The 12926-nt window shown below is 46.0% G+C and overlaps 1 protein-coding gene across 1 annotated transcript in view; it reads left to right on the top strand.

The window, feature by feature from the left end:
* The window catches only part of MYCBP2 (MYC binding protein 2), a 937772-nt gene that overhangs the window by 681450 nt on the left and 243396 nt on the right, over nt 1-12926 (top strand). The window contains 1 exon segment of the mRNA XM_030200587.1: nt 12531-12688. Within this exon segment, the coding sequence (XP_030056447.1) occupies nt 12531-12688 (158 nt within the window).

Below are 12926 nucleotides of genomic sequence, written 5' to 3' on the forward strand. Positions count from 1 at the left end.
GCGTGCGCCTAAGCAGCCCCCTGCGCCTCCACAGCAAAAGCCGGGGACGGGCTTTTGACTGGATCCACGGGAACATAGCCGCCCTACAAGTGTCCGTACCGGACGATCTGCCGGTCGGAGGGAGGTTAAAATTTTTTCACCAAAGGTGGCCTCTCATAACCTCCGACCAGTGGGTTCTCCAAATAGTGCGGTGCGGATACGCCCTGAATTTGGCCTCCCTGCCTCCAAATTGTCCTCCAGGAGCTCAGTCTTTCAGCTCCCATCACAAGCAGGTACTTGCAGAGGAACTCTCCGCCCTTCTCAGCGCCAATGCGGTCGAGCCCGTACCACCCGGGCAGGAAGGGCAGGGATTCTATTCCAGGTACTTCCTTGTGGAAAAGAAAACAGGGGGGATGCGTCCCATCCTAGACCTGAGAGGCCTGAACAAATTCCTGGTCAAAGAAAAGTTCAGGATGCTTTCCTTGGGCACCCTTCTGCCAATGATTCAGAAAAACGATTGGCTATGTTCCCTGGATTTAAAGGACGCATACACTCACATCCCGATACTGCCAGCTCACAGACAGTATCTCAGATTCCGCCTGGGCGCACGGCACTTTCAGTATTGTGTGCTGCCCTTTGGGCTCGCCTCTGCCCCACGAGTGTTTACAAAGTGCCTCGTGGTGGTAGCGGCCTACCTACGCAAGCTGGGAGTGCACGTGTTCCCATATCTCGACGATTGGCTGGTCAAGAACACCTCGGAGGCAGGAGCCCCCCGGTCCATGCAGTGCACTATTCAACTTCTGGAGCTGCTGGGGTTTGTGATAAATTACCCAAAGTCCCATCTCCAGCCAACTCAATCTCTGGAATTCATAGGAGCGCTGCTGAATTCCCAGACAGCTCAGGCCTACCTTCCCGAAGCGAGGGCCACCAATCTCTTGGCCCTGGCTTCGCAGACCAGAGCGTCTCAGCAGATCACAGCTCGGCAGATGTTGAGACTTCTGGGTCATATGGCCTCCACAGTTCATGTGACTCCCATGGCTCGTCTTCACATGAGATCTGCTCAATGGACCCTAGCTTCCCAGTGGTTCCAAGCCACCGGGAATCTAGAAGATGTCATCCGCCTCTCCACCAGTTGTCGCACTTCACTGCTCTGGTGGACCATCCGGACCAATTTGACCCTGGGACGTCCATTCCAAATTCCGCAGCCCACGAAAGTGCTGACGACGGATGCATCTCGCCTGGGGTGGGGAGCCCATGTCGATGGGCTCCACACTCAGGGTCTGTGGTCCCTCCAGGAAAAGGATCTGCAGATCAACCTCCTGGAGCTCCGAGCGATCTGGAACGCACTGAAGGCTTTCAGAGATCGGCTGTCCTGTCAAATTATCCAAATTCGGACAGACAATCAGGTTGCAATGTATTACGTCAACAAGCAGGGGGGCACCGGATCTCGCCCCCTGTGCCAGGAGGCCGTCGGGATGTGGCGTTGGGCGTGTCGGTTCGGCATGCTCCTCCAAGCCACATACCTGGCAGGCGTAAACAACAGTCTGGCCGACAGACTGAGCAGAGTCATGCAACCGCACGAGTGGTCGCTCCATGCCAGAGTGGTACGCAAGATCTTCCGAGCGTGGGGCACCCCCTCGGTGGACCTTTTCGCCTCTCAGACCAACCACAAGCTGCCTCTGTTCTGTTCCAGACTTCAGGCACACGGCAGGCTAGCGTCGGATGCCTTTCTCCTCCATTGGGGGACCGGCCTCCTGTATGCTTATCCTCCCATACCTTTGGTGGGGAAGACCTTACTGAAGCTCAAGCAAGACCGCGGCACCATGATTCTGATAGCGCCCTTTTGGCCCCGTCAGATCTGGTTCCCTCTTCTTCTGGAGTTGTCCTCCGAAGAACCGTGGAGATTGGAGTGTTTTCCGACTCTCATTTCGCAGAACGACGGAGCGTTGCTGCACCCCAACCTTCAGTCTCTGGCTCTCACGGCCTGGATGTTGAGGGCGTAGACTTCACTGCGTTGGGTCTGTCTGAGGGTGTCTCCCGGGTCTTGCTTGCCTCTAGGAAGGATTCCACTAAAAAGAGTTACTTTTTCAAGTGGAGGAGGTTTGTCGTGTGGTGTGAGAGCATGGCCCTAGAACCTCGTTCTTGCCCTGCACAGAACCTGCTTGAATACCTTCTGCACTTATCAGAGTCTGGCCTCAAGACCAACTCAGTAAGGAATCACCTTAGTGCGATTAGTGCTTACCATTATCGTGTGGAAGGTAAAGCCATCTCTGGAGAGCCTTTAGTCGTTCGATTCATGAGAGGCTTGCTTTTGTCAAAGCCCCCTATCAAGCCTCCTACTGTGTCATGGGATCTCAACGTCGTCCTCACCCAGCTGATGAAACCTCCTTTTGAGCCACTGAATACCTGCCATCTGAAGTACTTGACCTGGAAGGTCATTTTCTTGGTGGCAGTTACTTCAGCTCGTAGGGTCAGTGAGCTTCAAGCCCTAGTAGCTCATGCTCCATATACTAAATTTCATCACAACAGAGTAGTGCTCCGCACTCACCCAAAGTTCCTGCCGAAGGTGGTGTCGGAGTTCCATCTTAACCAGTCAATTGTCTTGCCAACATTCTTCCCCAGGCCGCATACCCGCCCTGCTGAACGTCAGTTGCACACATTGGACTGCAAGAGAGCATTGGCCTTCTACTTGGAGCGGACACAGCCCAACAGACAGTCCGCCCAATTGTTTATTTCTTTCGACCCTAACAGGCTAGGGGTCGCTGTCGGGAAACGCACCATCTCTAATTGGCTAGCAGATTGCATTTCCTTCACTTACGCCCAGGCTGGGCTGACTCTTGAGGGTCATGTCACGGCTCATAGTGTCAGAGCCATGGCAGCGTCGGTGGCCCACTTGAAGTCAGCCACTATTGAAGAGATCTGCAAGGCTGCGACGTGGTCATCTGTCCACACATTCACATCTCATTACTGCCTCCAGCAGGATACCCGACGCGATAGTCGGTTCGGGCAGTCGGTGCTGCAGAATCTGTTTGGGGTGTAATCCAACTCCACCCTCCAGGACCCGAATTTATTCTGGTCAGGCTGCACTCTCAGTTAGTTGTTCTTCGTAGGTCAATTTCTGTTGTTTCCTCGCCGTTGCGAGGTTCCATTGACCTGGGTTCTTGTTTTGAGTGAGCCTGAGAGCTAGGGATACCCCAGTCGTGAGAACAAGCAGCCTGCTTGTCCTCGGAGAAAGGGTATGATACATACCTGTAGCAGTTGTTCTCCGAGGACAGCAGGCTGATTGTTCTCACCTACCCTCCCTCCTCCCCTTTGGAGTTGTGTTTTATACTTTATTGCTTGTCATTCAACTGGCGGGAGCGGTCGCGCACGGGCGGGAAGACGGCCGCGCATGCGCGGTGGGCGTGCCCTGCGTGCCGACCGTCCCGCGAAGCTTTTTCCGGTTGGTGGGGGCTGCCGCGGACGTCAACCCAGTCGTGAGAACAATCAGCCTGCTGTCCTCGGAGAACAACTGCTACAGGTATGTATCATACCCTTTATCTTTTGCCACCCCCACCCTTTAGTTTAAATGTCTAGTAACAAGCTGTCTAAATTTGTCCCCAGTGATCCATTTTCCTGTCATAAGTACAGAAGTATTGCCACACTGGGACAGACCAAAGGTTCATGAAGCCGAGCATCCTGTTTCCAACAGTGGCCAATCCAGGTCACAAATACCTGGCAAGATCTCAAAAAAGCTCAATATATTTTATGCTGCTTATCCCAGAAATTAAGGAGTGGATTTTCCCCAAGTCAATTTAATAATGATCTAGGGACTTTTCCTTTAGGAAGCAGTTCAGACCCTTTTTAAACCCCGCTAAGCTAACTGCTTTTACCAGAATCTCTGGCAACGAATTCCAGAGTTTAATTACACGTTGAATGAAGAAAAAGTTTCTCAGATTTGTATTAGATTTACTACTTTGTAGCTTCATCGCATGCCCCCTACTCCTAGTATTTGTGGAAAGAGTAAACAAACGATTCACATCTACCCGTTCCACTCCACTCATCATTTTATAGACCTCTATCATATTATCTCCCCTCAGTTGTCCCTTCTCCAAGCTGAAGAGCCCTAGACACTTCAGCCTTTCCTCTTAGAGATGTTGTCCCATCCCCTTTATCATTTTTGTGGCCCTTCTCTGTACCTTTTCTAATTCCACTATACCTTTTTTGAGATGCGGTGACCAGAATTGAACACAGTATTTGCGGTGCAGTCGCATCATGGAGCGATACAAAGGCATTATAACATCCTCATTTTTGTTTTCCATTCCTTTCCTACTAATACCTAACATTCTGTTTGCTTTCTTAGCTGCCACAACACACTGAGCAGAGGATTTCAATGTATCATCAACGACGACGCCAAGATCCAATTCTTGGTTGGTGACTCCTAATGTGGAACCTTGCATTACATAGCTATAGTTCGGGTTCCTCTTTCCCACATGCATCACATTGCACTTGCTCACATTAAACGTCATCTGCCATTTAGACGCCCAGTCTCGTAAGGTCCTCTTGTAATTTTTCACAATCCTCTCGCAATTTAACAACTTTGAATAACTTTGTGTCGTCAGCAAATGTAATTACCTCACTAGTTACTCCTATCTCTACATCATTTTTAAATATATTAAAAAGCAGTGGTCCCAGCATAGACCCCTGAGGAACCCCACTATCTACTCTTCTCCATTGAGAATACTGATCATTTAACTCTACTCTCTGTTTTCGATCCTTTAACCAGTTTTTAATCCACAGTAGGACACTACGTCCTATCCCATGACTCTCCAATTTCCTCTGGAGTCTTTCATGAGGTACTTTGTCAAATGCCTTTTCAAAATTCAGATACACAATATCAACCGGCTCACTTTTATCCACATGTTCACCCCTTCAAAGAAATGTAATAGATTGGTGAGGCAAGATTTTCCTTCACTAAATCCATGTTGTCTTTGTCGCATTAATCCATGCTTTTGAATATGCTCTGTAATTTTGTTCTTTATAATAGTCTGTACCATTTTGCCCGTCACCGACTTCAGGCTCACTGGTCTATAATTTCCCAGATCCCCTCTGGAAACTTTTTAAAGATTTAGTCCATCATTACAGTGCGTTATTTTTCCATGTATTACCCCATCCTACTATGTATCTAAAACCTTATTCTTTAAACCAAGATTCAAGTCACTTATTGAGTTACTCTGTTTACATAGTCTTTTTCCTCTCCCTTCCCACGTGTAGGAGTTACTTCAGAAAAAGCTGCAGTTCGAACCAAAGACCTCGGTCCCGTCCCAAGCTTCTGGAACATTCTCTGTGCTCTAAACTTCCTATTGTTGGCCAGGTCATTTGTCCCCTGGTGGATTACAATATCAATATTAGAATCCTTGCTCTCTTCTCAATCACGTTCAGTATCTGGTTGGTACTTCTGGTAGCTGAGGATCCTGAACGGCATTTCACTAGGTTGCGACCCTAGAACTGTGTTCCTAAGTTAATGCCTCTGTGTCAGGTTCTGAGGTTCAGAGCCCGCGGGGCCGGGCTCTGGAGCAAACGTGAGCCCTTGGGCTGCTGACAAGGCGCGACAGCAGCAGGCAAAACCCACCAACCAACGCTGGGCAAGCACACCGGCACCTGCAGGGACTACAGGCACCGCCCAGCAAGCTGGAACACACGGACTGGAATCCCCGGACTGGAGGACACAGGACTGGAACACTGGACTGGAATCGCCCGGACTGGAAAACACTGGACTGGAGGACACCGGACCGGAACACATCGGACTGGAACACACTGGACTGGAGCACCCTGGACTAGTCCGTACAGCTTCACCTCCACTTAGCCACTGCCCCCCATAGGTTGAGCCCTTGGGTTCGAGTGGCCGGCAGGACTTACCGGATAACACAGGGACCAGGATACTTGAACAAGCTTGCAACAGAAGTGCTCCTAAATCCTAAACTAAGTGTTCCTAACAGAAACTAACAGACCTAAGGACTAAACTACAGCAGTGCTACTAAGCACTACACAAACTGAAGGACTTCCAAAGCCCTATACTAACAGTAGTGCTCCTAAGCACTACTAGGGTAAGCAGGGGAGCCACAGGAAAAGAGCAGGGAACCTAAACACGCAAGCTAACAAAGGTGCTGCCTAAGCACCAAACTTCAGCAGTGCTCTACAACCTAACTAACTACGGTGCTCCTGAGCACCAAACTACCAGCAGAGCTCCTAGCACTAAAAGGGAAGACAGGGGAGCCAAAAGAGAAAAAACAGGGAAGCTAAACACAGAAGTCAGAAGTGCTACCAAACCCAGAAGTGCTTCTAAAGCACCAAACCCAGAAGTGCTTCTAAAGCACCAAACACAGAAGAGCTTCCAAAGCCCCAAACATAGAAGTGCTTCTAAAGCACCAAACACAGAAGTGCTTCTAAAGCACCAAAAGGGAAAGCAGGGGAGCTACAAGGGAAAAGCAGGAAAGCTAAACACAAGAATCAAAAGTGCACACTGCACTAACACTGACCTGGCCTATAGCAAGCGCAAATGCAAACATTGCAAAGGCCTTGAAGGGAAGAATACCACTTCCTTATCAAGGCCCTGCCTGATGATGTCACCACTACCAGACACAGGCAGGCAGCATACTGAAACAGAGCTAGAGATAACTCAGGCTTAACCCCCACAGCTGCAGTATAGCAGAGCAATTAGAGCCACACTGGAAGCAACCAGCACACAGAGCAGCTAGCTCAGGTAACACACACAGCTGCAGTATAGTAAAGCAATTAGACTCATGCTGGGAGCAGCCAGCCCACAGACACAGAGCCAGCTCTAGCAACACAGAAAGAAGAAACAGAAGCCAGCACAGAAGCTGACCACCAGAATAAGGTAAGTCTGGGAGAGGTCACGGCCACAATCATAACACTTTGATAATGGAGTCTCCTAGCAGTAAGAATTTTCTGCTTTGCACCGATATGTCATTGTTTTAGGGTTGTTTTCCTGGATTGTGCAACATTCCTTGCCTCTGGTTCTCAGCATTATAATGATCCAATGCAGCAAAGGAATTATACAGGAGCAAGGGAGGGTGAATTTTTCTGTGTCACATGTCGTAATCTACCTGAGCCTATTGTAGCCCATCTGTTTCTCTGTGGCAGTGCTGGTGGCAAATTGGCCGGAAATTGGGTAATCTGGATGGTTCCTTAATTGTAGCCAGTTCCTTCTTGAAGTTGTTGATCTCATCTTTCATAGCTATCTGGAGACAAAGCACAACATGTATTGCATTGAATGAAGGTCATGTTGATGTGATTCACAAGTGTGAAAAGATGAACTGTGTTAAGGGATATAAATGAGTAGGATTGACCAATTTGTGTGTATTGAAGATTCTTGTCTCTTGATATTGCTATTTAGAGTCAGAACTTCTGCAAGTGAAAAGAAAGGGAGTATTATTTTTAGTTGTTTTATTTTTTGTAGGCTAGATGGAGGAAAAATCAGCAGATTATAAGGGAGCTATTAAGAGAAGGACACAGGTAAAATCAGATTATAATCTGTGAATCGAACCAAATCGTATGAGTGTTAGATGAATTGGCAGTATAAGTGAGGTGGTGAGATAGGGGTAAGAGTAAGTTGATGAAGTCTGGGCAGAGGTTGAAACTTGGTGTGAAAAACCTGGAGGACTGGATAGGAGATGAGAAGCAGTGAAAAGGGATGGGGTGCTGCAGAGGGAAATGAGAGATGGAAAGGATGGGTCTCTGAAGGGAGTGAGTGAGGGTGGAAGTGGGACTAAAAGGATGGTCAAAGAAGGGCAGTAAGATGATGAAGATTGACCTGTGGAAGCAAGGGGAGGAAGGAGAAAGAGGGATGAAACTTGGGTTGATGAGGGTAAGAGGGCGATTATAAAGAATGGAAACTAAGCACTAGGGCGTGGATGAAAGATAAAGGCATATAGGAGATGGGTTGGAGAGACACGGGACAATGGGATTGCTGGAATGAGTGGGAGATGGGAGGTGAAGAGAGCAACTAAGGACTAGAAGGAGAGGAAGAATGAGGGATAAAATTGGATACGAAGTGGATATAGAGGCAGAGAAAAATGAAAAGGAAAAGATCATTGCCAGTGAAATGTAGAGAGGGGAAAGAAGATAAGAGAGAAGAAATGGAAAGGCAAACCTGGAAAAACAGCTTAAAAGATCAACACACGAAAAGTGGAAGAGAGACTGGGACTAACCCACGTAGAAAAAATAAAATGCCTAGACAGCAAAGGTATAAAAGTGAGTTTGTTTTCAGTTTTTAAGGATTGAATTGAGTCAGTTTTGGGAAATGTGCACCTCTTCTCTTTTTGTATTTTTTACAGTAAAGGAAGAAATGCATTTCTGTTCTTTTTTTCAGTATTGCATGCTCATAGAGTTTAGCTTTTTGGGGTTTCTATTTCAGTTTTTGTCTGCATGTTTGTTTCTGATTTGTTGGTCTTATTTAATATTAAATGAGGGTCTCTCTGTGTCTGGCATGTTTGACCAGGTTGAAGGATTCTGTTAGCAATCTCATTTGTTTCACATATGAGTTTATCTTGTTGGGCAGATTGGATGGACTGTGCAGGTCTTTTTCTGCCGTCATCTACTATGTTACGAGTCCCCGGAATTCGTGCTGTTTTGGTATGGTGTATGTGGTATAGGTTCCAATAGTCTTTTTTGCAGAGTTTTATGTTCCTTCACAAAGTGTCTAGCTATGGAACATGTTAATCCTGAGATGATACCCCAATTATAATAATTATGTACTTTTGTATGGCAAGTTGTAAAGAGAAATGGCCTAGCTTCATTTTGCTGGGAATTTGGAGAGTATGTTACGAACTGAGAGTTGCGGAGCTTATTTTGATATTTTATCCCATTTGATATAAACAAGACAGTCAATATGAAATGATAAAACCATCAAAATAAGATAAAAGGCAAGAAAGAAATCATAAATATTTCAAACAATCATCTCCACCAAAATGTCATGAATTGCACTGCAACTTCAAATAGCTGTTTTTTGGTGTTTTATGGCCTGCATGTGTTTGTATCTTGGATGGGTACCTGTATATGAAGAGAGAACTGAAGTATTGACTGAGCTTGTAGGTAAAGGTGTGTAGGTGGAGCGGCATGACAGGATGTCCCACGTTCTTGAATCACAATCGTTCCTCCAACTGTGTGCTGTTCCTTTTTCCCACTCCCTGCCTCATTCCTTCTTGCTCACTGTCCTCCATACTCATGCTCCATCCATTGTCAATTGCCAACCGCATAGCAGAAGAATTGGCAACCAGAGAGAAGTGTTCAAGGCAGGTAGTCAGAGGGCCTGGAGGTTCCTTTCGGCATTTTCTTCCATGCCCTTTTTGATCAGTGGGAAGAATACTATGTCCAGTAAATGAAATCCAATAAGGTAATTGTCACGAAACGCCTAGCCACCCACCTGGGGTTACCCCGTGACAGAGGGTCTATCCCCAGCACAGCTCAGGTCCGCCTGCACCTGCTGCTTGTTCTGTACACTGGCACCCTCCTCCCACTGACAGGGTCACAACCACCTCTGGCCAAGTCTCCCGCTCTCCAATTATCCCCAGTGATTTCTAGATTACTGGGGCCACAGTCCCAGCGGTCTCACAGTTCCCAGGAAGCACTCACAGACCCAACACACAAACCACCAGGATTCTTTATCAGTCCAAACAGGCAGAGTCAACAAACTAAACAGGTTTATTGTCACACACAATAACAGGTAGCTAAAATATGGATCAATTATAACACTAACTAAACATTTGTATACTGTCTAAACAGTACCAGGGAAGATTAGGACATATAACTGTGTTACGATTGTGGCCGTGACCTCTCCCAGACTTACCTTATTCTGGTGGTCAGCTTCCGTGCTGGCTTCTGTTTCTTCTTTCTGTGTTGCTAGAGCTGGCTCTGTGTCTGTGGGCTGGCTGCTCCAAGCATGAGTCTAATTGCTTTACTATACTGCAGCTGTGTGTGTTACCTGAGCTAGCTGCCTCTGTGTGCTGGTTGCTTCCAGCGTGGCTCTAATTGCTCTGCTATACTGCAGCTGTGGGGGTTAAGCCTGAGTTAGCTCTAGCTCTGTTTCAGTATGCTGTCTGCCTGTGTCTGATAGTGGTGACATCATCAGGCAGGGCCTTGATAAGGAAGTGGTGTTCCTCCCTTCAGGGCCTTTGCAACGTTGCTTAGTCGTTTGCTTTAGGTCCAGGTTAGTGGTAGTGCAGTGTGCACTTTTGTTCTGTGTTAGCTTCCCTGCTTTTCCCTTGTAGCTCCCCTGCTTTCCCTTTTGGTGCTTTAGAAGCACTTATGTATTTGGGGCTTTGGAAGCTCTTCTGGGTTTGGTGCTTTAGAAGCACTTCTGGGTTTGGTGCTTTGGAAGCACTGCTGTCTTCTGTGTTTAGCTTCCCTGTTTTTTCCCTTTTGGCTCCCCTGTCTTCCCTTTTAGTGCCAGGAGCTCTGCTGGTAGTTTGGTGCTTAGGAGCACCATAGTTTAGGGTTGTAGAACTGTTGTGCTTGGTGCTTAGGAGCACCTGTGCTAGTTTATGTGTTTAGGTTCCCTGCTCTTTCCCTGTGGCTCCCCTGCTTTTCCTAGTGGTGCTGTTGGTAGCACTTCTGTAGTATAGGGCTTAGGAATTCCTTTTGTTGGTTTATTGTTAGGAACACTTTTGTTGGTTTCTGTTTGGAGTTCCTCTGTTGGTTAGGGCTTGGGAGCACTTATGTCAGTTTAGGATTTAGGAGTACTGCTGTTTCCAGCTTGTTCTAGTCTTGGTCCCTGTGTCATCCAGTAAGTCCTGCCGGCCACTCAAACCCAGGGGCTCAACCCTTGGGGGGCAGTGGCTACGTGCAGGTGAAGCTGTACGGACCAGTTCAGGGTGTTCCAGTCCAGTGTTCCAGTCCTATGTCCTCCAGTCCGGGGGTTCCAGTCCGTGTGTTCCGGCTCGCTGGGCGGTGCCTGCAGTCCCTGCCGGTGCCGGTGTGCTTGCCTAGCGTTGGTTGGTGGGTTTTGCCTGCTGCTGTTGCTCCTCGTCAGCAGCCCAAGGGCTCACGTTTGCTCCAGAGCCCGGCCCCGTGGACTCTGAACCTGAAACTGTTCACCGAGCCTCAGCAAAGAGATCTGTCTCTCTCTCCTCCTGGGCTGAAACTGGAGCAACAGCCAGCAACTGCTGGGTAATTTCAAACTCCAGGCCAATCAGAGCCCAATCAACAGTTTTTAAAAGTATACTGCTGATAGTACTATAGATTCACTTTTTCACTGAGTGAAACTAAAAGAGGGCATTCAGTTTAACAGCTTTAACATAAACATGCACCACCTGCCGCCCAAACTAGAAAAGTCCACTTCAAGGTTTAATAAAGGCAATTTTACAGGTTTAACCCATTAGTGCCCAAGTTCTCATATGGGAACAAATCAATTTGTTCCCATATGGCTTATTATGGGAACATTGGGCACTAGTGGGTTAAAACAAACTGTTCTGTCACAGTAATCTTATAGCAAACAGTAGTAAATATCATGTTTAAATTCATTTATCTGTAATAGCAGTAAGGATAAGCACCTTTCATCTAATGTGTCTTGAAAAAAATGATGATGACATAATTAACAAAACACTGATGCCCGTGCTTGGCTTGTAAATCATGAGTATAATTGTATAAAACTTTTTCCTCAAGTAAAGGTTGCTCTACACACTGAAGGTGACTCTTAAACACTGCATGGAGATATAAATATGTCAAAAAAGTATACACTCTATAAGATTGCACCTACTTTCCTAGGAGTATAATTTGGGTAGAATTATGATGTATGTATGTATTTTGTAAAATAGGCATTCTCATGCACAGTACATGCATGCATTTTCACCATCTCTGGAGAAAGTATAAATTTATGTGGTATTGACAATCATTAAAGGAGTCTATTTTATAAAGGCACATGGGCACCTATCATGCCTTCATAAAAATAGGCATAAAAATAAATGTATGACATCTTACAGGGACACTTTTGAAAATACTACCATGTGTATTCACTATATAAAAAGTTCAGTCCTAAATCCAAATAATGTATCAAAGTTCTGCAAATACACCCTAGCATGTAAGTTAAAGTACTTTAACAGATATGTTTTAAGGAATATTGTACATACTTTCCAGTATTCCAACCTGCTGTGGTGATTCCAATGTTCTTTTGCAATAGCAACATTCTTAAAACTGTTACTTGTATGGGATTTTAAACACTTTCCCAACTAATATATTTGGTACAATACAATCTTGTACATATAGAGGCACACTTTCAAAGCACATAGACTTACAAAGTTACATAGGTTACTATATAACTTTGTAAGTCTATGTGCTTTGAAAATGAGCACTATAGCATCAGAATCCAACATTTGTAATTGAGTAAGCAGCAAAACATCAAATCATCAAAAATAATGAATGTATTTTTGATATATTTGAAGACATACATGGTTATTAGTCTCCCTTTTTGTTAATATATTCTCTCTCAAGAAAAATCATTTTAAACTCAAAATTCCTTTTGTGTCAAGCGTGACTATATTTTCTTTTCTCTGTAGTTTAGAGACAAGTCCCATAACTGACAGCGATTCAGCTAAGCGTACAGTCTTCCAAAGGTCATACTCAGTTGTTGCATCAGAATATGATAAGCAGCACTCCATTTTACCAGCACGAGTCAAGGCCATCCCTAGGCGAAGAGTCAACAGTGGAGATGCAGGTAGAGAAAAAAAACTCCTACTTTAGTGGGGACTCTTTTCTTGGTTTTAGAAAGTTAGGAATTATGAAGTTTGTCACCTGTAGTTTTTATTATCTCCTAAGACATGAGCATGGAAAGTAAACTTGAGATGTGTGTTAGGTATTGGTTAATTAAGTGTATTTAATATCAGCACTACCATATTTTCCTGTAAAGATCATTGTACACTGCGGTAAACTCTGCATCTGGCATTATGCTCCTG

Source organism: Microcaecilia unicolor, chromosome 4 (assembly GCF_901765095.1).
Source record: "Microcaecilia unicolor chromosome 4, aMicUni1.1, whole genome shotgun sequence".
NCBI classification, from domain to species: Eukaryota; Metazoa; Chordata; class Amphibia; order Gymnophiona; family Siphonopidae; genus Microcaecilia; species Microcaecilia unicolor.